General features: G+C 40.5%; 1 protein-coding gene across 2 annotated transcripts in view; it reads right to left on the bottom strand.

The window, feature by feature from the left end:
- Positions 1 to 26,932, bottom strand: part of AKT1 (AKT serine/threonine kinase 1) — a 106,238-nt gene that overhangs the window by 60,988 nt on the left and 18,318 nt on the right. Inside the window, exon 2 of one of the 2 annotated variants that reach the window (XM_063290407.1) lies at positions 20,921 to 21,068. In XM_063290407.1, the coding sequence (XP_063146477.1) occupies positions 20,921 to 20,966 (46 nt within the window). In that variant the 5' untranslated portion in view covers positions 20,967 to 21,068. Of the gene's footprint in view, positions 1 to 12,202; positions 12,303 to 20,920; positions 21,069 to 26,932 lie in introns of those variants that run through there. The other variant, XM_063290408.1, reaches the window with a different exon arrangement.

The raw sequence follows: 26,932 nt of genomic DNA, 5'->3' as shown, positions 1-26,932 counted from the left end.
ATGTTAAAAAACGAATAATAAAGTAAGAGTAACAGACTAAATGCTGGGAATTTTGCAAAGGAAGAAAGGAAAGGCAAGAGGAAAAAAGGAGTTGCGGCTATGCAGCTCAATTCCGCCCCCCCCCCCAACTTCTCATTGCTTCTGATCTGTTCCTGCCTTCCCCAGTTGCAGCTGCTAAGTCTTGCGGCTGCTGCTGCTGCTGCTGCTGCAAAGGTCAAGCTGACAGAGGCCACCCTGGAGAATCTCGCTAGTGCCAGCAACTTCAAGGCAGCGGAGGGAAGGGTGTTGGGGAGTGGGGGAGAAAATAAGCCTAATAGAGATTAACTAAGATACTCTCCAGCTGGGATCAGCTGCACCACAATTCCTGCTTTGGATACTGAAAAAGGAAGAGAGAATGGATGTAAAGGGAGCCCCCGCCCCACAATGGCCTACTCCGCGAGCACACACACACACACACATATGATGTCATTTTTCTGGCAGCACCTGCTGCCACTGCTGGGACCAGAAGCCATGAATATATAGCATTCCTTCCTTTAAACATCAGTTCTCCCATACTTCTGGGAAGCACGAAGAGGAAAAAGGACGTATGGAAACCTGTCTGCTGACTGCAGCAAGAATTTTGCTAGCAAGAGCAGAGAGAACTGCACTGCTACCATCTTAAAGACTTGGTTGTGTAAAATCTGGCACGCGGTACAGACAACCACACTCATCTCTGGGAAGGGAAAATTCAATCACTGAGGGCTTTGTTTTCTTTTCCTTAGGAACCTTATTCCATCCATACAATACAGTAACTAGCAGAAACTAAAGACATCTGTAACTCAAGAAGTGTTAAGTATGACTTGGTAAAAATGGAGGAATTCACTACTGCAGTTTTTTTCAACTTCAGCAACTTTAAGCCGTGTGGACTTCAACTTGATGAGAGGCACACAAAAGCAACAATCCTGCAATACCCATGGCTGGCTGGGGAATTCTGGGAGCTGAAGTCCACACAGCTTAATGTTGCTGAGGTTGAGAAACACAGCATTATTGCATAATTTTAAATCTGGTATCTGATGACTCCACTTCTGCCCACCAAAATGTATTTGACAGACTCCCTTTTTCCATTTGTTTCTCCCTGCCCCCATCAGGTCCAACAGGAGGGGCATGCCCTGGGTCCCACTGATAAAGGGTAGGCATCTAGAGGGACCCAGGAGGTGGTCCTTTTCCGTCATGGCACCTGCCCTCTGCAACACCACACCACCCTCTGGCCTTTCAGAAAGCTCCTGAGACCTGACCGTTTTCAAGGTACAGAGGTCAGGCTTTGTTTATTTACTGTTGATCGGTTGTTCTTGATTGCTATTTTATGCTTTTTTATTACATGTTTTTCTTTTTATTGTTCTATCTGTATTTGATCTTACGTTAGCTGCTCAGAGTTGCTATGGTGAGATGGGCAGCCATATAAGTCAAATATAATACATAAATGTATTATTTAATTCTGTTCATTTTTGTTTGATATTCTAATGCTTTTAAACCTGCCCACAGCTCTCATATCCCTCTGTGAAGAGAGACACTAATTTTAAGTACTTTCCCCTTCCCTGCAACTTCCTTTTGCTCAGCATCTAACAAGAGGCAGATACTGTATCAGAGGTACTAGGAAGGTACTAGGATTTCACACAGCAGAAGGATCTCTCCCATAAGCTCCGTCAGGTAAGGGAGATAAGGAAGAAGTGGGGAATCTTCAGAGGCAATTAACTTCTAACTCCCATCAACTTCAGATGGGGCTGATGGGATTGAGAGTCCAGAGTCATTGGAGAGCCACCCTTGGGAAAACTCTCTTGCAATCAACTTCATAGACAAGCTAGCTCAGCCCAGCCACATACTGAGCATTCACCAAAGCAATTCTTAAGGCCATCCATGCCAGCTTGGGAGGACTGCAAATGATAGATGTAAAATAAGCAGACATTCCAGCCTCCCGCTTAGCAACAGCAAACCCAAGGGCCTAAAGAGGAGGGCTGTCATCTAATTAATCCCATGAGATTTTAGCAATTAGAATAGAAGCCTCAATCAAATCTCCATAAAACGTGCAGCCTAATATTTAAGCAAGAATTTTAGAGCCACAGGTGAGCACAATTTAGTGGAAAAAATTGTTTCATGTTTTAATTTACTTTCTCAGGCCACTGCCCACTTCAAAGCTGACCCCCTCCCAGTGTTGCTTTTTAAAATATTTATAATTAAATTAGTTAACTGTTAATTTCTTTTAAAAAGGCATCCATGTGCACACAGACACACAAAGCCAGATTCAATTATTTCAAATATAATCATTTTCTCATGCACATGCTTTCCCATTCACCCCTACACTTCATATAAAGAGATGATGGCGGTGTGGACATTTGTTGCTGGCACACACCAGAGTCTGGGGGAATGTGAGGAGCTGCAATGGAGGCCTCAAGACTGCAGGTTGTGCAGGATGGTAGAGGAATGTTTCCCAGTGAGCAAACAAAGAGAAGGGATTCAACACCATGACCAGTTTTCTTGAAAAAAAAAAAAGAAAACAATGAGATGCAAACAAGCAAGCAAACAAAAAAGAAACAGCCTTTACTCTCATTCTCTTCACTTCCTTATTGAAGTTTAATACACATTATTGTGGAGCTACCAGTGTTAAGAAAATTGCTGGATAAACACTTGTGTTAAACTCGGCGGAATGGCTTGATGCCAAGCATAATGCTAAGCTTCCCCAGTTGTGAAATGAGCTGTTTTTACACACCAAAGTAACCACACAGCAGGCCTGTGGAGCCTGAAGACAGCTGACAGAGATGACTGTGGCCATCCCCCTGTTGTACAGACAGCCACCCAAATACCAACATCTGCTATGGCACAATTTACTTTTTACACAACATTTAGCAAAACAGTGCCTTACGACTGCAACATCGTTAAAAGAGAAGGAACAACAAATAAATAGCTAAGACGCGAGTCTCATCAGACAATCCCAAAATTAAAGAGCAGTTTTTCTTGTGTGAGTTGAGCTTCAATTCAGATTTATTTGACTTCTCAAGTCTTAAGCAAGAGAATTGGTTTTATTATTACTTAAAAAAGAAAAAGAAATGAGGACAGTGGGCGGGTTGGGGAGATGAAGGGGAAAAAAGGGGGAGAACCAAAATGCAAAAGCCAGATTTCTATCAAGTATGACAAACATAATCCATCATTACAGTGAAAATTACAGTTTGGAAGAGAATGAGGTTGATGCAATCGGCAGAAAAAGCAGATGTTGATGAGGCATCCCGACCAGTTCCAGCTTTATCTTTGCAATTCTAAAGGATGAAAAGGATTACATTATGCCTTGAAGCATCTGGAGGGTGAGGGAAGGAGGGTTAGGAGAGAATAATGCCTATTCTTTCGCCAAACAACCCAAAGACTTTAGTTTGTGAAGTAGGGAAGTTGCATCTTTAAAGGAGTTCTCTGTTTATAGACCAATACTTGAAAGCTAAGACGGAACCCAGAGCTTGTATCCACAGCCGTTGCACAGGTGCCCAGCAGATAACCATTCTGGTACTCACGGGGCATGCCCTGAATTTCACTTAGCTCACTAGGGCATTCCTTTGCACTCATGATATTGTCACTGAAATGGCCGAGGCAACCTACAGAGCAAGACATTTTTACACAGGAGGATGGAAATTCTCACTACCCCTATTCCCTATCAAAGACCTGACACCCCACCAAAACCTAATAAGCAAATGCATCCAGGTACAGAAACACATTGTAATTCCATTTGAAGACTACACAAAGTATTAAAATCACAAACAGTCCAATGCATGCCAATATTTGATGTTCATTATCGTCCGTTCAAATGGAATCTAATCCCAATTAACACAAACCACCAGGACTGCTGACTACTGAGTCAAGTAAAAACAATGAGACTGAAAAACGTGTGTGATTTTTGTTTTACTTCTTTTCAAATCTGATGGTAGTGGATAGCAGAAGCAGATATAATGTCTTGGGGTCAAAAGTTCTGACCCCCAAATGCCCCATTCTGGTTTTGAGAAAAGACGCTCCAACTGCACAACAGATGTTGGAATGGCTCATTCCAACACTGAGCCACTTTTGGTGAAATTGTAATAAGTCTTCTGAGGTCAAAACATTTGGACCTCAAAATGTTTTGCACACTATTATTGGCTATTCTGTGCAAAATGGAAACCATGAGTTGCCAGATCTTCTGGTTTTATATCCGGCCTTGATCATGTTTAAAAACCCAACCTTGACCCAGCTTCCTTCTCCCCACTCTGTCTCCTTGACCTTCCTCTAAAAGAAGGGTGCCAATGTACAAGCACCAAGGATGGGAAACACCACCACACAAATGTGTATAAATATAATCATAAAAAGTAATGGTGTTTTGAAGCTGCCAGCATTGTTCAAGCTGGTTTAACTGTTTAGAACAGCACCAAGTTATATCTTGTGGTGAGGGATATATCAGTATTATGAGATGAAAGACAAGATTTCCTACAGAAAACACACACTCTCTGAAGTTTCTTCAATGTAAGACCTGTCCTTGCATTATTTATTTTATTTTATTTTCTATCCCACCTTTATTATTTTTATAAATAACTCAAGGTGGGGAACATACATAATACTCCTTCCTCCTCCTATTTTCCCCACAACAACAAGGTGAGTTGGGCTGAGTGTGTGTGGCTGGCCCAAGGTCACACAGCTGGCTTTCACGCCTAAGGCAGGACTAGAACTCACAGTCTCCCAGTTTCTAGCCTATGCTGCCTGATTCCCTGCAACTGGGTGTTTTTACATTTGTTAAAAACTTTTAAGAACAAAAAACAATACAAAATCCACAAAAAACAGCACAAGACAGAACAACGATGACAAAGGAAACAAACCTGGAGAGGAACAAAAAGGAAGGAAGGGGCATCAGTCATCCTCGCCAAAAGCCTGGGCAAAAGCCAGGTCTTGAGGACTCTTCAAAATACCAGTAGGGTGGGAGCTGTTCAAATTTGGGGGAGAACCTCATTCCAGAAAATCAAATTATTCTACTCACAAAATTAGTTAAAAAGAACACCTAACCAGAAAAAACTAAGTCAGCAGTGGGCTTGCTCAGTTTAAGCAGGGGAGCAAAGCCTGGAGTGAATTTTGAGAGACAGATCGAACCATCTATCCAAACCATCCACCGATCACAGCAGCACTATAATTAGGGGATAATTTCCTGCTAGCCGGTATGTTCACTAACTTAGGAGAGTCTGTATAAGAGTATATATTCACATATAAGCCCATCCGTGGATAAGCTGATCCTCAATTTTTTAACCAAAATACCACAAAAAATGCACCACCCACAGATAAGCCTACCCGCATTTTTCATGGTATTTTAGTTAAATTTTTGAGGGTCAGCTTATCCACAGATTGGCTTATACATGATATATAAGAATATATGTACTGGAAATACAAGTACTTCAAAAAAGTATTACCATATATTTATTTATTCATTTATTTATTATTATCCTGCCCTATACTTGCAGATACTGTAAGTCCATCTGCAGATAAGCTGAACCCAATTTTTTGGATGTATTTTGGCACCTAATATTCTTGGCTTATCCATGAGAATATATGATATTGATGATGTTTAGTATTTTTATCCATTATTTTATAAATGAAGGGCATAAATTGAAATAATAATTAAATAATAGCCCATTTCATCACAACTCTTTGTTGCAATGGATTGCAGTCCATTAAATGTATGCAATAATACATCTGTTAAGCATCTTCAAGATGCTTAAAGGCTCCATTGACTGTGTTGCAAGAAACAAATACCAATACCACCTAAATTATTAAACAGAGATCTCAGTTTGGTCCCATTAGGCCTGCAAAATTCTGACTCAAAGGGCCTTAAGAAAAATCCAACTCTTCCCCAAGAGTTAATTCCAAGCTCTGCAAAGGCATTTTAACTACATATGGCCATGGTTTTGCCTAAGACTTATTGCTCCACTTATAGTTCATTAATATTATCTATCTTTGGGGACAAAAAAATCCATTGAGGAAACATGTTTCAATCAACAGTGGCCAGGTATGAACATAAACAGGAATGGATTGTGCACTGCTCACCACCAGTGCTTGCACCAGCTTGTATTCCATCACAGAAATCCATGATGAAACAGTAGCAGAGAGTAGTATAATATCAAAGATACGTACAGATACCCAACACAAATGTGCATTTCTGAACCACCACAACCGGCTGTAGGCCATTTTATCTAAAATGGAGCATAGAAAAATGAAGACTTTGGGACCACAAGAAATCCTTCCAAAGTTACACCCTGTCTATCCAAGCTATGGAACAAATCGCTCACCAGGTTGAGCTACCAGAGGGCAAGTTTGTGAGGAAGTAGTTTCTTCGACAATTGGCACTGGTGCAGAAAAAATGCTGTGTAACTATGGCAACTCCAAAATACATCAAGAGGGCATCACATGAAGCAGGCTCTATTTAGTTCACTTTTAAAATAGGAAAACTCATCAATCCCCCACTCATTCATACACACTTTAAGGCTCACTGTGCCTATTACACACAGGTCTGCTGCTAAAGGGGTTAAATGATGCCTTGAACAACAAAGCTTAGTTGAAGGGCACAGCACTGATCCCATCTCTGCTTCTGTCAAAGCTTCACCCTAGGCCCAGCAATAAATCTCTCATGAACTCAACAGATTCAAGGGCAAGGTTCAGATGCTGCTTTTACTGCAGATGTGAAAGATGCTCTCATAATGACTAAGATCAGCTACTGCAGACTGTAAGAATCTAGCCATATTTACATGTCAGCTGCAGGGTTTAAACTCTATGTCTTTCTCCCTCCCTTACATAGTAATGGACTTTTCACGCACGTTTCTCAACCTTGGATGTTGAGGGCACCTGCACAGTGTTTTCATAACAGTCTTGTCAGATCTCAGACTCTTTATTTCCTGCCTTGCTGGGTTCAGCCCTCACACCTTCCTAGCAGACTATGAGCAGTGACATTTTCCTGAGAGCAGAATAAGAACACACTGAAATTGTCTTGATGAAGCTTTGCCAGTGCTGAGAAGCATAGGAGAATTTCAGAGGATCTCATTCTTATCCAAAAAGCACAATCCCACTCCTGATTTAATGGAGAGCGTGAGGTGGCTGGGGTCAACATTAATGAGGATCTTCCATGTTTGCAAATATCTGTGGTCCTGGTCCTCGGAAGTGACTGGATAAGTCTTTTTCTGGGGAAGCTGAAGTATGTTTCCAACTTGAATCCAGGAATGGGTATTTCTGTCTCAGTTATCAAACCCCAGGGGAAACAGCCCCTGACCAACACATACCAGCTACCTTCTACAGCGTTCACAAGAATGAGAAGGCTAACCAAGTATTCTGGGAAGAAAGCAAAGGAGGACTACAAGCACGCATGGAAATATGTTATTGGGCTTCAAAATAAGATGAAGTGCATCTAAAAGGATTTCATGTACAATTTAAGTGTATAAAGGAAAGAGAGAACCAGGAGAGAGTCCCTTAAGAACTATACGGGATGAGACCTTTTTAAGGTGGCTTCTTATTGGGGCAATTCCTTCTCCTTGACTGGCTTTGAAAATATAAAATAAAATAAAAATCTAGATGCCAGATTGAAATATTTATTTATTGAAGTTTTATGGCAGCTTATAACTTCAGTAATTTGTATTAATAACTTTCATTGAGATTTGATGTCAACATACAGAAAGCATTTTAAAAATACTGAAAGCTAGCTCTAGGGTCAAATAGGCAAATGGTAAGTTATTAATTATTAAAAATGTAATGACTAAAACTAGAGAGAGATAAAGTTTACTGTATGACAGTCTATACTTGTCAAAAGAGGCAGCTGCCACTAGAAGTAATTTTAATGCATTCTCCATTTCTGCAAAAATATTCAGACAGAATACAGTTGAGAGTTTGTTTATTAAACCTTTTGCATTCAGTTTTACATCCAGCATTCATAAGATCAGGCTAACTCTGCTGCTCCAAGAAAAATAATAGGCTTTTTTCTTTAATGCTGCAGGAAATACAGAAAAATTATACTACGAGACCAAGACCATTAGCAGCATGTTTATGTTCAAATTAGCAACATCATATGAATGGCCAGCTTCATTTTAGCACTGAATGTTTGCATTGTCATTTGCTTTTTTTTTGTATTAAAAAAGAAAAACATGCTATTCCATTCTTCTGTTTTAATGCTGGAAAAACTTCTAACAGAGGAAGGAACTATTCCAGCAGCTAGAAAACCTACAAAATTCTTACCATAACTTTGGCACAGTGCATTTTTTAGCATCACAAAAGCCTATTATGCTGCACAGTTTGCTTAATTTTTTTCCTTACAAAATGAACATCCCCACTCCTCCCTTTACTTTGCTCCAAATGATAGTTTTATCTTTATTAAGTTAGAGGACTGGATGAGGAAAGGGGCTAATCCTTGCTTAGTAGCTACTATGCTAAATGGCCAGGCTAAACCATTGATTCTTATATCTATTTCCACCTAAGGCCAAGGGAGTATACTTTTTAAAGCACATCTATTTCTTAGCCTCTGAGAACAATAGCGAAATGACATCATCAGAATGGACAAGGCCAAAATTCCAGCCTTCAGAACAGTTTTGTGGAAGAATTATTTTTTAAAAAATGTTATGTTAAGCCCACCAGAATATTAATGCACCAGTTTTGCTTGTTGTTCCCTCCGCCCCACTTGTCTGCCTCTGCTCTAAACCTGTGTTGTATTGCCATCCTTGGAATAAAGAAAGAAATTGACGTAAATTTCAATCTGGATGATTGCAAAGAATTCCCGGCTTACTTATAGTCATTCAGAACATTTAACTAAGCCACAGAAATATGACTGAGGCCACAACACAAAGCTAACTTCAAGAAGCAAGCCAATCAAAGAGCAAATCATTATGCACACTGGAAGCAGCACCATTATTTAGAATGCACATACCTGTTTCCACTGTCTAAAGCAGAGCATCCCAAACAACGTCTTGGATAATCCCTGGCCTTCTTGGAAGCCATTGGAGCTTCTCCAAAAACTGGAATTTATCACTACTAATTTTCTAGATGCAACTTAGAAATTGGGAGCAGACCCTGGAATTGGATGTGTCTCTATACTTGATTACAGTGAACCAAGAACTACTCCGCCCATTCTCCAAATCAATCCCAATTTAAAAAGTCTTCTACTGAAAAATTGGTTTCACTCACATAATCTCCCCCAGTTTGGGAACCTTCCAGCTCTGTGGACTTCATTTCCCAGAATTTCCCAGCAAGCACAACACAAAATGTGTAGAAGATTAAATTCATGTATCTGATGTCCAGATTTGGAAAGCTGCACTAGACTGCTCTCCCTTAACACCTGTCTACAAAATACTGCTTTTCAAAAGCATTTATAATATCCATAATCTACTTTTCTACTGTAGAGAGTCCCAAGCAGTAGATATCAAGTGCCCAGCTGATCTGCTATCCAAACCTACAGCTGTTTAACTTCAAGAAGTTCCTATGCTATTTGACTATGTTCTAGATCTTTTGGACTATAAAAATATTATCACTGTTATAACACAGGGCAAATGACTATAGCAAAACCTATTCTTTGGTTTTCATAACACTCTGGTGTTATTTCTGTATAGACTATAGGTAAGCAAACATAATGCCATTAAATCCATACTGGGAAAAAAGGTTGAGAGATAATAGGTGCATTTATAACTTCAAATTTAGATTTATGTAATTCATTTAGCACTGCAGGCTTATTTTCAGCAAGGACTGAGCACTCTCAGATTTATTTATTATTTATTTATTTAAAAGACTTACAATGGCTGGCCGCCTTATATAGCACAACTCTGGTTGGCTCATAACAACAACCCCCCCCAAATCAGAACCTGGCACCTCAACCACTCTCCAATACAATCCCCAAGCTCAGCTTTACCCTGTGCCAATGCTTGAGGGAACAGCCAGCTTTTTACAGCCTTTAATTATCTAACAGAAGAGAATGTAAGTAGCTCAGGGTTGAACTGTGGAGTCCTTGGTTTTCTCTGAGCTTGGTTGTTTGCTTGCAGACATTTCATTACCTGACTAGGTAACATCATCAGTGCTAGTGAGTGTAGACCAGAACACATCCCCTTCAGCAGCCAACATCCAGCCAAGCAGGGATTAGCACCAGACAAACAATCAAGCAGAAAACAATACCCCAATCAAGGAACTACCAAGGAGAAAACCACACCCCCACCAACACTGGCAGGGCAAGTTAACTGCATATAAACAGGGAACAAACCCCCCACTCACTAGCACTGATGATGTTACCTAGTTGGATAATGAAATGTCTGCAAGCAAACAACCAAGTTCAGAGAGCACTAAGGACTCCACAGTTTTAATTATTTGTTGGCAGAATAAAATTAAATTTGGTTGAAAAACTGGCTGGCAATTGTAAAACAGTAACTCTACACTACATTTTGCTATATATCCCATTTGTTATTAGAGATACAAAAAGGAATCTCTCTCTCAGCCTAATCACTATGACATTTAATTATCTGCTGTATCACACCTGCCACTTTCAAATGTAGAAGTCACAGGAATCTAAGAAAATTCTAGCACTACAACCCAGATATTCTTGTTCTTTATACTAATAAAGCAAGTTGCTGGATGATGACACTACTAACTGCTCCATGCTATAATCCATCACTTCTACTGAGTGGCCAATGGAGCTCATATAGTGTCAACCTCAATAGAAATCAGGTGACATAAGGAACCAATACAATTTCACTTGCTACTAAAAAGCTCCTGACTGTGGCTAAGATAGGGCACACTAGGTATGAATTGAGTTCATCTCTCTATTAGTTTATTTATTTATTTATCAAATTTTTATCACCACCCATCTCCCCCACACGGGGGACCCTGGGCGGTTCACAATAAAAACTATGCCTATTTACTGTTCAATATGTCATGGCCTCGTTGCAAGGCACAAAGAGCCTCACAACGTAGATCATGATCATTAAGAAATAGAGGAAGGAGATAATTAAACCAGGGATTAACACAAGCACCCAAAAGCACCCATACCCATGGACCCATAGACAGCTGAAAAGAAGGACGTCGGAAGAACGGAGATAAGCCGCACCTGGTGCCCTGGAGGACACAACCGAATCCGGGGGACAAAGGAAGACACCGGGAAAACGCCCAGGCAGCCATCAAGGGTCCCATCAAGAGGGATCGGGACAATGCAGGGTGGAGGAGCCCGGGGCACTACAAGAGGGTATAAAAGGGGCACCTCCACATCACCACCCCCGTTCCCGTTTTTCGTTCTGTCAGCCATCATTCCAATAAACCAGAAATCCTTAATACCCATTAAGTGAGTCTGTGTCTTATTGCGAAGCGAGACTGACCCTGACAAATACCTATTACTGAAATGGAGATTTATAAGAAAGAAATGGATACATGTTTTTACAAATACTGGTCTCTAATAATTTCTTAGCAAAGCATGATACGTCATGCTGAATTGTGGTTTGCATGGCATTGTTTAGGTCATACACATAAAAATGAAGGTGGGAATCTCTCCCTCCCTCCCTCCACTATCTCAGAACATACACAAATCCTATTTGGGCATTTTTCTTCTGTGAGATATGAACAAGTAAGGACAGAGCTTGTGAGAATCTTCATTCAGCAATTCTTTTGTGGATTTGAGGGACAAGTAAGAATCATTGTCTATCTGTGCATATGCAGGTAGAAAAGACTCCTTAATTCTTAAGTTGTCCGTCCAATTAATGGAGGTGATAAGGAAACAGAGCATGTACACTCTGTTTCATTTCCTTCATTGTGTGTTGATTATTCACAAAAGGATAATGCCTGTATTAGCCTAAAGTGCAATCTATTCTTATTAACTACTGAGATGTTTTCCAATGGGCAATATTTACTTTTTGTATTAGTCTCCCACAATCGGCTGCATTTCAGTTGTATTGGGCCAAGGATAATTGAGATTGTGCCCAAATATATGTGGAGGACTATTTGGAAACAAAACCTGATCATCAAATCAACACACTATCAACTCAAGTGTTCCAGAGGTTTTGAAATCATCCTCAACACCTCCAGCCAATAGGTTTTATCACAGTGATTAAAAAGTACAAGAAATTGACAAACTAAGACTCTATGGGGAAGACAATACAACCATCTTCCCCATACCAAACCAACCCAGTCTCATCTTATCTCACAGACCAATGTTAGAATGGCTTACCTCTACAACAAGCCTCAGGAGTTCTTCCACTTATTCCCTTTGTGAGTCAGTGTGGCTACACAGTGAACTTTGGATAATTAGTCAGTTCATCTGAGCTTTGACTACACTTGCTACAAGCTGAGTAACAGCTGGATTTCCTTGCATCTTTCTCTTATAAAACAGCATAACAATAAAACTGGCTTTCTTAGTCTCCTATAACTACTTTCAAGTTCTTAAAATGCTTTCCATATTTACTTCTCTATTCAAGCACTTCCCTAATCGTTACAGCGCTGTGTTCTTAACATTTGTGGCAAATCTGCAGTGCAGTATGTTTTGAAGCTCACCTTAAAAAAATCTAACCAAGGTGTCTTGCAAGCCATATATAAGCAAATCTGTACAACACATATTAACAGAATATAAAACACAATTCCAGCTTCCCTCAGTTCTCAGAAAAGAGAACTTCAAAAAAATATTCTGGATGAGAATCACTTTGACCTGAAAAATGAAAAAAGAAGCAAAACAAACTTTCCCAGGATTGAATTGCACAATTATGGTACGACTTCAAAACAAGGCCTGTGTTGGCATACTTCAGGCAAGGACAACATACAAAGCAGAAGCACCAGCAAATTCATATGGGAGTGAAGAGTCCTGCAACCAATATAATTAAGTCTATGAATGTCAAATAAATTGGGTTTAAAAGCCAACTGGGAACCAAAGAACCTCCTGCAAATGGTTTTGGACACCATATGTGGTCTTTGACAGTCAATATCTTAGAGACAGAATTCCAAGTCACTTACATTACAGCAGTTAACTGGATGAAACAAAAGTTTCATCACCATGGAGAAATCATTCCTCTCCAGGAATCACTGGTGAACTAGCCTGAGTTGGAAAAGCTTACATCTAGCTTCTGCCAAACCACCCAAAATTTGAAAATGCAGTCTCAGAATTAAGGATATCCAGGAGTCTTCTTGCATAAGACATTTAGCCTTTTGCAGTAACCTCATGATGACCTCCCTCCCTCCCTCCCTCCCCACTGAAGAACAGAAACATACAAAGCACACTGAGCCGTCTGCACTTTTTACTGCTGTTATTGTTTCAATGTTTTAAGCTGGCTTTTATTTTTTTGTTTTGGATTTGTTACACTTCAGTGAATTAGAAAGATAATATTTTTTTAAAAGGAAATAAAAAAATGTTAAAGTAACATATTAAAAAAAAATCTAATCAGTTGGTCACTCCCCCCCACCCCCCAATAGTAGGTAAGATAATTCAATAGCAATTGTCTCAAGAAGTACCATTTAAAAATCCAAGAAACAAAACAGGGACTTGCATAAAAATGTTTTAAGATACAAAGTGTAAGCTGAATGCATTGATCCCCACCATCAAACTCCATGAGATTTTGGGGGATAAATACAGGGATAGAGAAATAGTCCTTCTCCTACCATGTACCAAACTTCCTCACTCTTAGCAACCACAAAAACACTGCTCCCTTGCTTTCCTTATACTACAGAACATATGCCGCATGCTTTCAGGCCTTGTCTATAAAACATGAGAAACAGAGGAAGTCAGTTGTAACGGCTGCTGCTGCTGTTGCAACCCCAAGTCACTGCAATAAGAGTCACAAGGCTACTCAAGGTCCATTGAAAGCTGAACAGTTCATTCATAAGATCTGCAAACTGCTGGCTTGAGGTCAGAGAGATGACTAGCTTTTCCACAAGCAAAACATCTGCTGTCCTGGAAGTAGCACTTCCTTTAAGTGACTGACTCATGGCATTGCCAGGAACTACCAAGACAGACACAGAGGAAGGAGTCTCATTTCATTTCCCCATTTAGTGCAGGCAAAAGGCATATAGGAGGCCACAGTGGAAACTTCTTATACTGCCACACACGAAGTTCTGCAATATATTTAGATGTTCAACCCACCCACTGTTCCTAGCTTTGTAGAAAATTTGCATCCCTGCAGTGGACATCAGGCAATTGCCAAGCATAGTCATCACTAGAAGTCCTGAATTTAATTAATTTGAATGCCCAAATAAATGGCTCTTAAGAGACACAAACAGAGCCTCTATTTAACTCCTTAATGCAAAATTGCAATACTGAACTTCTAAGAGAAAGCCCTATACAGGAAGCCTTGTAAAAAGCAGCATAAACATCAAGGAATCATGCTTTCTAAAATGCTAGCCTAGATTTTTGGAATAGTATGTTAAAAATGGGTTAAGATATACAGTGTTGTTTAAATACTTTATTTCTTTCATTCAGAAATGTATTTATTGTCTATATATACCCACCCTGTTTCTATTTTTCAAAGCAGTGCATACTAAAATACAGATAAAATCCAAATCATAGAAAATATATATGTGTATGTTATTAGGACATGTTTCACTTTTTCAGGAAATCTTATGCTGGGGTAACACCCCTCACCTCAAAGCTGCAGCACACGCATCAGGACCTTGCCTGATGCTCATAGCAGTTCCTCAATTCTGTATTGGGAAGGCAATTTACCAAGAACTGGCCTTTAAAGTACAGAACAATTAGTTTGATTTGCAGATTTGTTTCTGTTTGTACTAACATACATGACCTGCATCAAATATAGACAATGTGGCATCCTCCAAGCATTTTAGATTTATACCCTGCCTTTTCTAACAGATTGTCAAGGTGTCTTATATGGATACCTCTCTTTATTTTATCCTATAACAAGAATCTGTGAAGTAGGCTGCGCCGAAAAAGAGTGACTGGCTTGTCCCCCAGTGAGTTTCAATGGCTGAAGATGGATGGGAATGTGGGTCTCCCTAATCTTTAACTACTACACAACACTGCAATTCCCATGTGCCTCAGCCACCACAGCTGGTGGTCAGGGATGGTGATAGCTGTACTTCAAAACATCCAGAGGCAGTCACATTGCCCACCCTATGCAAGGCATTGTGCACATAAGCTGGTACTAGAAATGCCTAAGTGTTTTAGAATTTGAGCTGCTCGTAAACCATCACTATATTTACATAGCTCTAGCTGAATGAAAGAGCTAAATTTAAGCCACCATTGTACTACAGTGTTCAGAAGACAACATGAAGATCCTTCTGATTGGTTAATTAAGTGCCATCAAATCAGTGTCAACCCTTAGTGACCATGCAGATAGATTTTCTCCAGGAGGATCTATCCCCAATCTGGTTCAGCAGGTCTTCCAATGAGGCACCCATTGCTGCTGTAACAAAATCCAACCATCTTGCTGCTAGTTGTCCTCTTCTTCTCTTTCCTTCCACTTTTCCCAGCATTATAGGCTTTTTCAGAGAGCCAGGTCTTTGAGTAATGTATCTGAAGTATGATAATTTTAGACTGGTCATTTGTGTCTTGAATGAGAACTCTGGGTTGATTTGTTCAATGATCCATTTGTTTGTTTTCTCCATTATCCGTGGTACTCTCAAAAGACTTCTCTAACCCCAAAGTTCAAAAGCATCAATACGCTTTCTATTCTGCCTCTTCAAAGACCAACTTTCCCTTCCATACAGTATCACAGGGAAAACTATTTCTTGCACAATCTGATCTTTGTAACTATGGACAGTTTCAGGCATCTGAGCATTTTTTCCAAGGCCATAACTGCTATTCTACCAAGTACTAGTCTGTGGTGTATTACTTGATGCTGGTTCCCTCACTGTTGATAATTGATCCTAAAAGGCAGAAGCATTTTACCACTTCAGCGTCTTCATCGTCAATTCTAAGGTTGGTTGCTGTACCTATTGTCATCAGTTTGGTCTTCTTTATATTTAATTTTAGTCCCATTTTTTCACTGTGTTCCTTGACAGGGACGCGGTGGCGCTGCGGGTTAAACCGCTGAGCTGTCGATCGGAAGGTCGGCGGTTCGAAACCGCGCGGCGGGGTGAGCTCCCGTTGCTCGTCCCAGCTTCTGCACACCAAGCAGTTCGAAAACATGCAAATGTGAGTAGATTAATTGGTACCGCTTCGGCGGGAAGGTAACGGCGTTCCGTGAGTCATGCTGGCCACATGACCCGGAAGTGTCCTATGGACAACGCTGGCTCCAAGGCTTTGAAACGGAGATGAGCACCGCCCCCTAGAGTCGGACACGACTGGACTTTACGTCGTCCTTGACTTACATTACTAGGACTTGCAGATCATTTGCATTTTCAGCTATCATAGTAGTGTTATCAGCATAGCGCAGATTGTTTGTTCTTTTCCAATTTTTAATCCACACTCATGTTCTTTTAATCCAGTTTCCCATAATATATATTCTGAGTATAGGTTGAATAAATAAGAGGAGAGTACCCAGTTTTGTCTCCACTCTTTTGCCAACCTGGAGGCAGTTTGTTTCTCCCTGTTCTGGTCCTATTGTGGCTTCCTGACCTGTGTATAGGTTTCTCATTAGGGCAATGAGATGGTCTGGGATTCCCATTTTATTACACATATTCCATAGCTTGACATAACTGATACAATTTATTTATTTATCAAATTTTTATCACTGCCCATCTCCTCCCTGAGTGGTTTACAATAGAAATAAAATTTACAATTCAATCCAACCTATAAATAATACATTACATATAGATATAAATAGAAGATAAAAATATAAAATGCAATAAAATCCAGATGGGATTAAGTTTCTACTTCAGTCCATGAATCTAGGGGCCATTCTAGGATACCAGCCATCCCCAAGAATGACTATTCCCCTCCCATTTAAGGCCTTTCTATAATCAATAAAGCACATACCAACTTCTTTTTGGTGTTATTTGTATTTCTCAGTTATCCAACATGCATCAGCTTTAATGTCTCATGTTCTTCCTTTTCTAAAGCCAGCTTGAACACCTGATATCTCCCTTTCCGTGTAAGGCTCTAATTTGCATTGGATAATCCTAAGCATTATTTTGCTAGCATATGATAATATCCCTTATCCTATTTAAATATAAAAGTTATCTGTGAACCACTAAGGAAAACTTAAAATTCAGACTTAGCATCCATTCACATGCTAGAATTCACCTAATTGAATAATTAAATAAATAGGAATTTATTTCCTATGCATTGAATAGGAAATAAATTCAAGGAAGCATGGGGAATCTACCAAAAAAAGTTCTGCAGGTTTTCATTTCCTTTTAAAAAATGAAGAGAAAATTTTAAGAAATATATACATTTTTTCTGTAGATTTTCTTTTCATAGGCCTCTCTTGTTGTAATTATAGCCTGAACATGTTTCACAAGCTCACAGTATCAGACACTGGTTTTGGAAACATCCTGTGGTTAGTTTACTTAAAATCTTTCAAAGCCACTTTTTTTCCTCTCCATTGTCAGTATATTTTTAAACTGCCACTGCTGTGAACGGAAAGACACTATTAAAAAGGCACCCTCACAAAAACACAAACAAAAATAAAAGCAAAACCAGGTTACAATCCTCAGCAAGTCAAGCTGAGAAAAAACAATGTCGTTTAGTACAGAGAATGCTGGATTAGGACCAGATCTGGGTTTAAGTCCCTTCTCAACCCTGAAGATTAACTAATTCTCAGTATGACCTATATAATCTTGTGGAAGGTATGCTTTGCAAGTTCTCAAATGTTTTCATCCTCTGCAAAAGATGCTTCTGTTTTTCTCTTCCTCCTTTGTAGGGTGTTTGGGAATTGCTTTCAAATATTCCTTCGTGATGTTTTTGAGTTACTTCATTGTCAGAGGTGGCGCAGGGTGCCACTGCTGTTATGTTTTCAGTTATGTATCTTGTCATCGCAGTGAAGCACCCTGGGTGCTCATTCTTCCCCATCTCAAAAAGGCCACGGGAGGAGTCTTATTGGAATATCTATTGTAGTATCTTCCCTTAGGGGTTAAGTGAGGCCGTAAAAGCCAGGGAGATCATCTGCTGGAGATAGTAGAACAAGGAAGGACATGACATGAACACCTGCCCCTTGGCCACTTCGTCACTAAGTAAGAAAGAGTGATTGGGCCTGTACATAACACCGAGCTTTAGAGACAAGATGGGGCAGCTGTTGGTGAACCAGCTGCCCCACTGTCTGGCAGCAGCCCTCCTTCAGTTCCTGGATTTTATTGCAAGGTTGATGGTGGAGTCCCTTTGCTTTCAGTTCTGCTGGATTTCATGCTAAACCTTTGCATGAGGACTGGTTAAGATGGTCAGGCCCAGGTGCCTAATGGACCCTTTAGGCTTTCAAAGGCACTTAGGCAATTCCCCAGCAAATCTGCAGGCAGCTTTGGCATGTATCTCTGATCTCTGGCACACAGAGACAACAGCAAGAGATGAAGCAAGTAAAGCAGTGCCTAGAGCCATGATGGAGAATGAACTCAACCAATCATAGTAGTGTGCCCATGTCTGGGAGTATAGCATGACAATAATTCTGACCTTATTGTGTCTGTGGACTCATATCCAGCAGCTCTGTGAAAACTCTCCTGCAAGCTGCTGTAACACATTTGAAAGGGTTTTTTGCAGACAAAAAAACCTGTATTTGCTTTGAGCTTGACTCCACATACACTGTATCTGGCAAGGTAACTGGGACAATGTCTTGCAAGACGATCTGGAATTCTGGCGTTCTTTTAAGCATATAGAAACCAAGGAAATGGATAGGCATGAGTTCTGCCACCCCTACATTTGATCCATGCCCCATCTTACTCATTTGTGCAGCTGGGAAGGGTAAATGCAGCTGGATTTGGGAGGTAATCAGTGCTTCATTATGAGATGCTATGGTGCCAGCCACCTTGATGGAGGGGCTACTGCACCCCCTTCCGAAGAAGCCATTTCTAGACACAACAACTTCAACAACTTTCAATCAACGTCCATACTTCTCTTTCTAGGTTTTGGTGAAGGTAGCAGGGTTGTTTCAGAAGATATTAGACAAAACAGATTTTCTGGATGCCTTGCAGTCAGAATTCAGGCTTGGGCAAGGGACAGAAATGGCTAACTTCCTCAGAATCAACTGCCCTGAACCTTTCCTAGACAACGGGGCTAAAATGTGCCTTGGGCATCTCCAAGGGACCTGCCTAGTCAGAGTCTAACTCAGAGCTAATCCAAATGTCTTTGTCGAACAGATGCCCAGAGAAGCCATGCAGGGGCTCCCCCACTCCCTCCTTATCCAGAAGGGACATGGTCACCCAAAACAGGGTTGCTGGCCAGCTACCTATGGATGCCATAAGAGCGGAGAAGTAGGCTCTTCTTCACTGCTCTTACCACCACAAGGTAAGTCCTAACAAAGGCTCTCACTTGTGCTTGGTCGTCTTCACTCCTGGCCTTATTAGAGCAGCACTGTAGGGATCTTTTGTGGTGTCTCGTCTCCTGAGCTACTCTGTAAACCAGGGAGCTCTATGGGATCCACAGTCAGAGAGTTCACACAGGTGTGATCCAGTACAAGGCCTTTGTCACATGCTCATTCCAAGCTGCAACCAAGACCTCGGTCGGGCCAGGCACCTCAGGAATAACCCCAAACTCCCTCTGAAACCTTAGTGCATTCATCAGTCACCTGGACCAGGCTGATTGAACAGGCCCTACCTCCCTGCAGTAGGGGGGTGGCTACAGAGAATTCTAGGGCCAAGGGAGTGATCTGTCCATGGCAAGGGAGTGATGTTAACATCCCCCAACCTCAGATCATGTTGCCATTGCCCCTATGTCCTTCCTTGTTCATCAGGTCTCCTCCTCCCTCAAAATGCCACTCTTTAAAAGATTCTACTAATAAATGGGAAGCTGTCATGCTGCAAAGCAAAGAGTGACTATAAGAGTGACTATAGCCACCAACATAATCTTTATTTCTAAGAGGGCCTCTAGGTCCTACATAGCACCTTAGGGATACTTTGAAAATAAAAAAGAGTGACTATAGCCTAATGTGTTGCTTGGAAGTACACCCATGTGTTCAAGAAAAGAAAGGCAAAAGAAAGTTCTGGGGTGTTGGAGAACCATCTGGAGGGCTAAAGGGGTGGCATGGAGCAATGTCACAAGCTTGCTTGCTGCTAAATGGGTTTTTTGTGACTAGTCAATTTGCAAGAATGAGCATGATGCTCTCAAAACTTCAAATGCATCCTTTGATTTAAAAAAATCACTGAGCTCTGCTTTAGAAGCCCACAAAATATTAGCACTCCCACCTCTACCATTACTTTGTTTTCCAGAAAAAATCTTGCACAAAACAGGAAACCTCACTCATACATCTGTGGCCGCCACCTTTAATAGATGTAAACTGTTTATTACAGTAGTGTTAACAGCACACAATTTTCTTCCAAGTGTAACAAAAAAGGCAAATACCCCTGCTCTCTCCACTTGGCTAACATTCCCTACTTGGGGGTGCATATATCTAAACAGCTTCAGGAGTACCCCACTTTGGCTTCTGAAGCCTGGTATTTTACTATTTCATCAGGCTATTAAAATGTAACAGAGCACTTTTATGCTGGTTTTTTTATTATTTGTTTTAGTGGCTTTTAACTGAATTTCACTCACTGCTTTTATTCCTACTGTTTCTCCATCACTGGGTGTTTAAGACAGCTTACAAAATGTGACAAAAAGGCAAGTTAAAGTGATTAAAAGTAGGGTGGGATCCATGGGGGTGGAAGGGGGAAATCAGGAAAGTCATGAGGGTGGTCATGGCTGCACAATCAAAGCCCCGCTCCTTTTTTACATGCAACACATGTAAGAAGGGGCAGGGCTTTGACTGTGCAGTTGCAACCACACTCTTGACTTTTTTGAGAGTCCCTGGACTTCCCTGAATAAGAAGAACGAAGGGACAGATGACAAAGATGCTACCTGCACGTAGGTGAACTGGCTTACCCCTTTTGTGCAGCCATCCCTCCTTCACTATTGCTACTTCATTCATAATGGCAGAATCTCTGCTGTGTTAGGTGCCAAAAGTCCCACCACTTCGCTGCAGATAAAACAATTCGACTCCTCCTCCTCGATTTCTTTTCTTCAGGTACTCCTAACAAAAGGAGAAAACACAGCACACCATCAGTCTGCAGCAAACAAAAGGCAGGTAAAAATACAAATATAAGATGTTTATTTTGCTTGAAAACACATGCTGAACACAGCAAAACACACAACTGGAAGAAAAAGAAACCACAGCAAAGGGAGTGACACTGATTATTTAAGGATCCCCACACATTCATGGGATCAGCAAATATGGAAATGATTTTAGTAGTTAGATGCTGTATCACCTGGACGAAAAGAAAGAAATCTCAGTAAGATCATGAACTGTGGCGTATTATCGAGATGCAGATTTCCTCAGCGCTACATTTTTAACTGAAGACCAGTATTTATATTTTAGTTTATTTCTTAAACATTCTGTACTATTCAGCTGTTTTGGCACTTTAGATGTTGACTCGTATCTCACACTGAAAACTGTCATGGCTGCATCTGCCTGTAAAACCTAGGCCAGAGAGCTTTCTAAGTCTCAGTCTTCTTCTATTCACCCCAGCCTTATGGACAGGATTACTTTACAGAAAAAAACAGGGCCCAGCCACCGGATGCAGAAATTTGCCCCACCCTTGGACTCAGATAAATTCATGAAAACCTGCAAGCGAATATTGGTGTCTCTGTGGAACATAAAAGAAAGATAAGATTCATCTGCTTGGTCCAAGAGGTTTTTTTGCTTTTAGCTCAATGCAGCATGGGAGCCCAGCCACTGTAGTTTATAATCCATGGTAAATAGCTTAGAATTGTGTGAATCCAGCCAACTGGGTCTGTTTATTTGGACAGGGGAAATTACATGTTTGTTGCTGTTGCTCTCACTACTCCCCACTTCTTGCTTTGGACACTGACCTCAATTTTACCAGGCTTTGATATAACAGACTTTGTGTGCAACAGACTCTGTGTTGTAAAAAGCTAGACCGTTGGCAAAATGGTTAAACTAAAATCCAACCCCCAATGCTTTCTGCCTAGTGGAAATAGTTTTTTTTTCTTTATATGGAATATATTTTAACTATAACAATTTGATTGAATTGTCAGAAATTAACTACAAACTCACATATTTGGTACAGCTAGACAAAGAATATACTATGAGTCACTAAGAATCTCTAAGTTTAAAGGTAAGACTGGCTGGATTCTGTTCCAGAGAAGTCCAATACTAGAGTAATTACAATGGCACCTGAATACTTTTGGCCCATTTTCCAACTAGTTTCCAAGGGCCACATAGTAAAAGTCAAAGGAAGCCGCATTTTCTGGAATACGTTTAAGAGCAGACTTTAGGAAGAAAAAGGGTAAGAACAGCTAAGAAATTATGAATAGTAGCAGCTTTGGTGAACATTTCAGATGTATACACTGTGCATTTCTTTAAAAAAAAGAGTTATAGGACAACCCAGTTCTGAAAATTGTTGGTAAATTCTTCTGGAGTTCATTGGCAAAAAAGGTTTCAATATTTTGAATCAGTTTTGTTGATCAGACTTTTAAAATACCTGAAGTTTTGCAAAAACTGTGTGGATTTCCTAAGCCTGCTAGATGACAATCTGTTTAATTAAAAGACCTTGGGCTGCTGTATTAGCTGCATCTGAAACTCCTGAATTATTAATATTATTAGGAAATTTTTTGGTAAATTTCTAAATCTGCATTTTTTACCACTGGAAAGTTGTATTAAGATAAATATAGGAAACTTGCAAGTTATTTGGAATATGAGTTGGAATATCCTATTTTAACTCATCAATAGGTTGTAGTTTTATAGAATGTTAAATTAATAATACACAATCTTAAGGTGTGCTTAAATCAATAAATAATATTTTTGAGACTATTGTATATGACAGAGAATGTGTAGCCACAGCTGAGTTTCAACCTCTCTGTGCTAAAAACATAGTATGTTGGAATGGACATTCATTGTTTGGTGCTTATCCTATGCTTTGGTTTAATATCAGTAAGGTTGTAAATAGAGCCTTGGGAAGACAAAATGAATGTGATGTCAGACTATATCCAAAAATTTGAAACCTAGTAAGAACACCTTTGGATTTATTCTTGGGATTACTGCCCCCAGCACACTACTCAAAGGACAAGTAAGATCCTCAGCCCAGAAAAACTTTTATAACATTGGTTTAGTAAAATGCATGAACCCAGTGATTATTGAAGAGCTATAGAATCTAATAAATGGTATTCCCTGTGATGCTCTATGAAAGAGGAAATTGGTCTTTGAAGAAGCAGGATAAGAAGACTATTGACACTTTTGAACTTTCATGTTGAAGAAAGCTCCTGAGAATACCGTGGACAGCCAAGAAAACAAACAAATGGATCAGCATAAAAATCAACCCAGAATTCTCACTTGAGGCAAAAATGACCAGTGTCCTACTTTGGATACATTATGCAAAGACCTACAGTAGGTCTCTGGAGAAGGCTTTAATGCTGGGAAAGGTGGAAGGAAAGAGAACAGGACCACCACCAGCAAGGTGGATGGACTCACTTACAGCACTGATGAATGCACCATTAGAGGATCTGAAGAACAGGTTGAGGACAGATTGCCATGAAGAAAATCTTATCTATGTGATCACTAAAAGTTCACAACAACTTGATAGAACATAATCAAATCAATAGAATCAAATGTTTGTGAAATAGGATACATATATATGAGAGAAAAGAGCAGAGAACTAACAATGAGATCTTACTGTAAGAACTACCACGAGAAGCTGGACTGTCTTCAAAACTCTAACTCAATTTAAAGTTGAGCTTTATTTTCAAATATTGTACATAGGTGGCTGAGGCTGACAAGAGACAACTTGCTGACAGTCACAGGGTGATCTGATAGGAGAGGGAAGATTCAAAATCAAGCCTTCACAATGCCAAATGAAGCAGATATACACACAGTTCAAATAACCATTTTAATTTATTAAGCTTGTACAAGATATGTACACACTTTATGTTTACACACACAGCCCTGTCCTTCCTTCTTTGCTTCTCGGTGCATTGCAATTAATTCTGGAAGTCTTCTGGAAGGCAGATATCAGGTTTAAAATAAGCTTCAACCTTACACCAATTTCAGACTATGGTTTAATATGAGAGCTGGTTCTGAATCTGATATTTATTGTTTCTCAGTTCAGATACAATGGGACACTATGATTAAGTAAAAACCTCCAGAATCAGTCAGCATGAATGTAAGTGCACCTGCCAGGCTCCTTATCCCAGAAGAAATTTTTGAAAGTTTTCTAATAAATAAATATCAAACAGGAAGTTGGCATACTTCAAAACACACCATCAGTCTTTGCTATCAACTTTACAGGCTCCACAGACATTGCTAGAAAATAAAAATGATGCATGACTGCAACCTAATACTTCATAAATAAAGAAATCCACTTGTGCAGAAAAAGAGACAAGTTGAGCTCAATTTGAGGGCATCTTTATCTTAGGATGGATTAATAGAGAGCATCCTGGGGCAATGATGAGGAAAATGGAAAAAGCAGTATGGTTAATATAAGTTTTGTATCAGCGGGACTGATAACATCCATTCAAGTTAAAAAATCTCATCACATATTGATCATGACTTCCATGATCATAACGGGTACCATAATGAGTCCTCGGTTAACAATGGTAATTGAGACTGGAATTTCCCTCACTAAGTGATGCGGTCTTAAAGCATGATGTCACATAACCACATAGCTTAGTGACAGCAATCTCAGCAGTCCCCGTTGCTGTTGTTAAGCGAGGTTTGCGGTCGTTAAGCAAGGACTTCCTTGTGACTTCCTGCCAGCTTCCAACAAGCAAAGTCAATGGGGAAGCCAACAGGAAGTTGCGAGTCCTGGGTGGCTCACAAGCAGGCCAGCAGGCAGATAAGTGGCTGCCATGGCCCGGCACAAGCACAGCCATATGAGCGCAGCCAGGCTGGGGGTGGCTACTACCAGGGGCAGGAGGGTGTGCAAGCCACCCTGCGTTCTGCCGTCCCCAGCTGACCTTTGCTGTCTTCCTTCTCCTGCAGCTGACGAGGTGTGCCCGACCTGGCCCTTTGTGAGGCAGCTGCTGGCCACAAGAGGCCTTCCTGAGGCCTTGTGCAACTTCAAGAAAGCCAGGCAAGGCCTCAGGAAGATGGCCTCATGAAGGGCCATGGCGGGCATGCCTCATCAGCAGTGGGAGGAAGAAGACAGCAAAGGTCAGCTGGGAGTGGCAGGGGTGGCGGAATGCAGGGCAGCCAAAAGGGCAGAGATCGGGGGAAACAGGCAGATGGGGGGAAGCTGAAGTGCACCCTGCAGTCATAAATGTGGATGGGCTGCCAAGTGCCCAAATTTTGATAATGTGACCGCAGGGGTGCTGCAATAGCCATAATTTCAAGGACTGGGAATAAATACCATTCGTTCAGCATCGTCATAACTTTGAACGGTCATTGACTGAATGGTCATTAAGTGAGGACTAACTGTACAACAATGAAACTAAAACCAGCCTAGGAAAAAGCTGCTCACTCCTAGCCCACTATGGCTGAAAATGTCAACAAGGTAGGGCTTCTTTCTTTTGGAAGTAATAGTTAAACAAAGAAACAGCAATATGGAAGTTTCTATTCAGATAAAAAGCTGCTATTCACTGAGTTCAAAAACAGCAGTTCAGAGAAAGCTGTATCTTTTCCTGTTATTTATTAATTAGGAAAAACACTCAGAACAAAACAAAAACTTAGCACCTTAGCAACCAACTTCTCACTGTAGTTACTTTTCCTTTAAGGAAATGTCTTACCTGCTGCTGGTTAGCACAAGTGAATGTAAATCTATGCAAATTTATCAAGGAAATGAAACAAAAGTCTATTATCAAGAGAGCAAACCCCCACTTCTAAACACAGCATTGTAGCTGAAGCTGAAGGATTTTTCATATCCTTAGTTTTTAGCATTCCCCCACTCAGTGTTTTCTAAAGCTGCCTTGCACTGGCTCACACAGGATGTACTTCTCATCTGATGACTGCAGTATCAGGCAGTACTTCACAATTGTAAATATAGCCATGGCTTCCAGTCATGTTTTTCAACCGAGTCCACTCAGCAACTAGTTAAATCAGTTTATCTAGAGGCATCCAAAAACTAGTATAACCATAGGGAAGCAATCCACAAACCGTAGGCTATACGTGGCTTAGTTGTGGCATCTTCAAACTGCACCACTAAATTTCACCATAAGTAGTTGGCAGTGCTTTGGTCTTTGATAATCCAAAGAGATTTCAGTGATCTTTTCGATCCTGCCTAATCATCTTTCCCATTATCTTTCCTTTCCTCTACTTCCTTCAACCTTGCTACATTTAGTTTTTTCTAATCCATCATCTACTTGCATCACAGACCCTAAGCATATTTCTACCTGTTGACCACCATTTTAAGGGTGTAGTTAGAGTTTATTAGCTCTGCTATTTCACTAGATCGTTTTGCTGTCCATTGTACTCTGTACAATGTACCTGTGCCCAAATCTGTTAATTCAAGGAGTCTGTTTCTTTCTCTTGTTCTTGCTCAATATCCAGCTTTGAGAGCTGTACATTAACACTGGAACTACTGCTTTAAATATGAACTTTGCAGTCACAAAAACATCCTTTTCCTTCATAATTTTGTCCAAGTTGGTCATTACTTTCCTCCCAGAATGTATCTACTTCTTCAGCACACAGTCCATAGTTATTTATTTCTTGGGTTCAAGAAAATAAATCTACTTACCACTTTCATTTCTTCACTATTAATTGTAAATCTGCTAAGCATGCCGGTTGACATTACAGGTAGTCCTTGGGTTACAATGGCAATTGCAGCAGCTGTAAAGCATGATGTCATGTGACTGCATCTCTTAGTGATGGCAATCCTGGCAGTCCCAGTTGCTGTAGTAACCCCAGGATTAGTGGCTCATTAAGTGGGAAGAGGCAGGAGACCGAGG

Source organism: Candoia aspera, chromosome 1 (assembly GCF_035149785.1).
Source record: "Candoia aspera isolate rCanAsp1 chromosome 1, rCanAsp1.hap2, whole genome shotgun sequence".
NCBI lineage: Eukaryota > Metazoa > Chordata > Lepidosauria > Squamata > Boidae > Candoia > Candoia aspera.
This window is presented reverse-complemented; position numbering and strand designations above follow the sequence as displayed.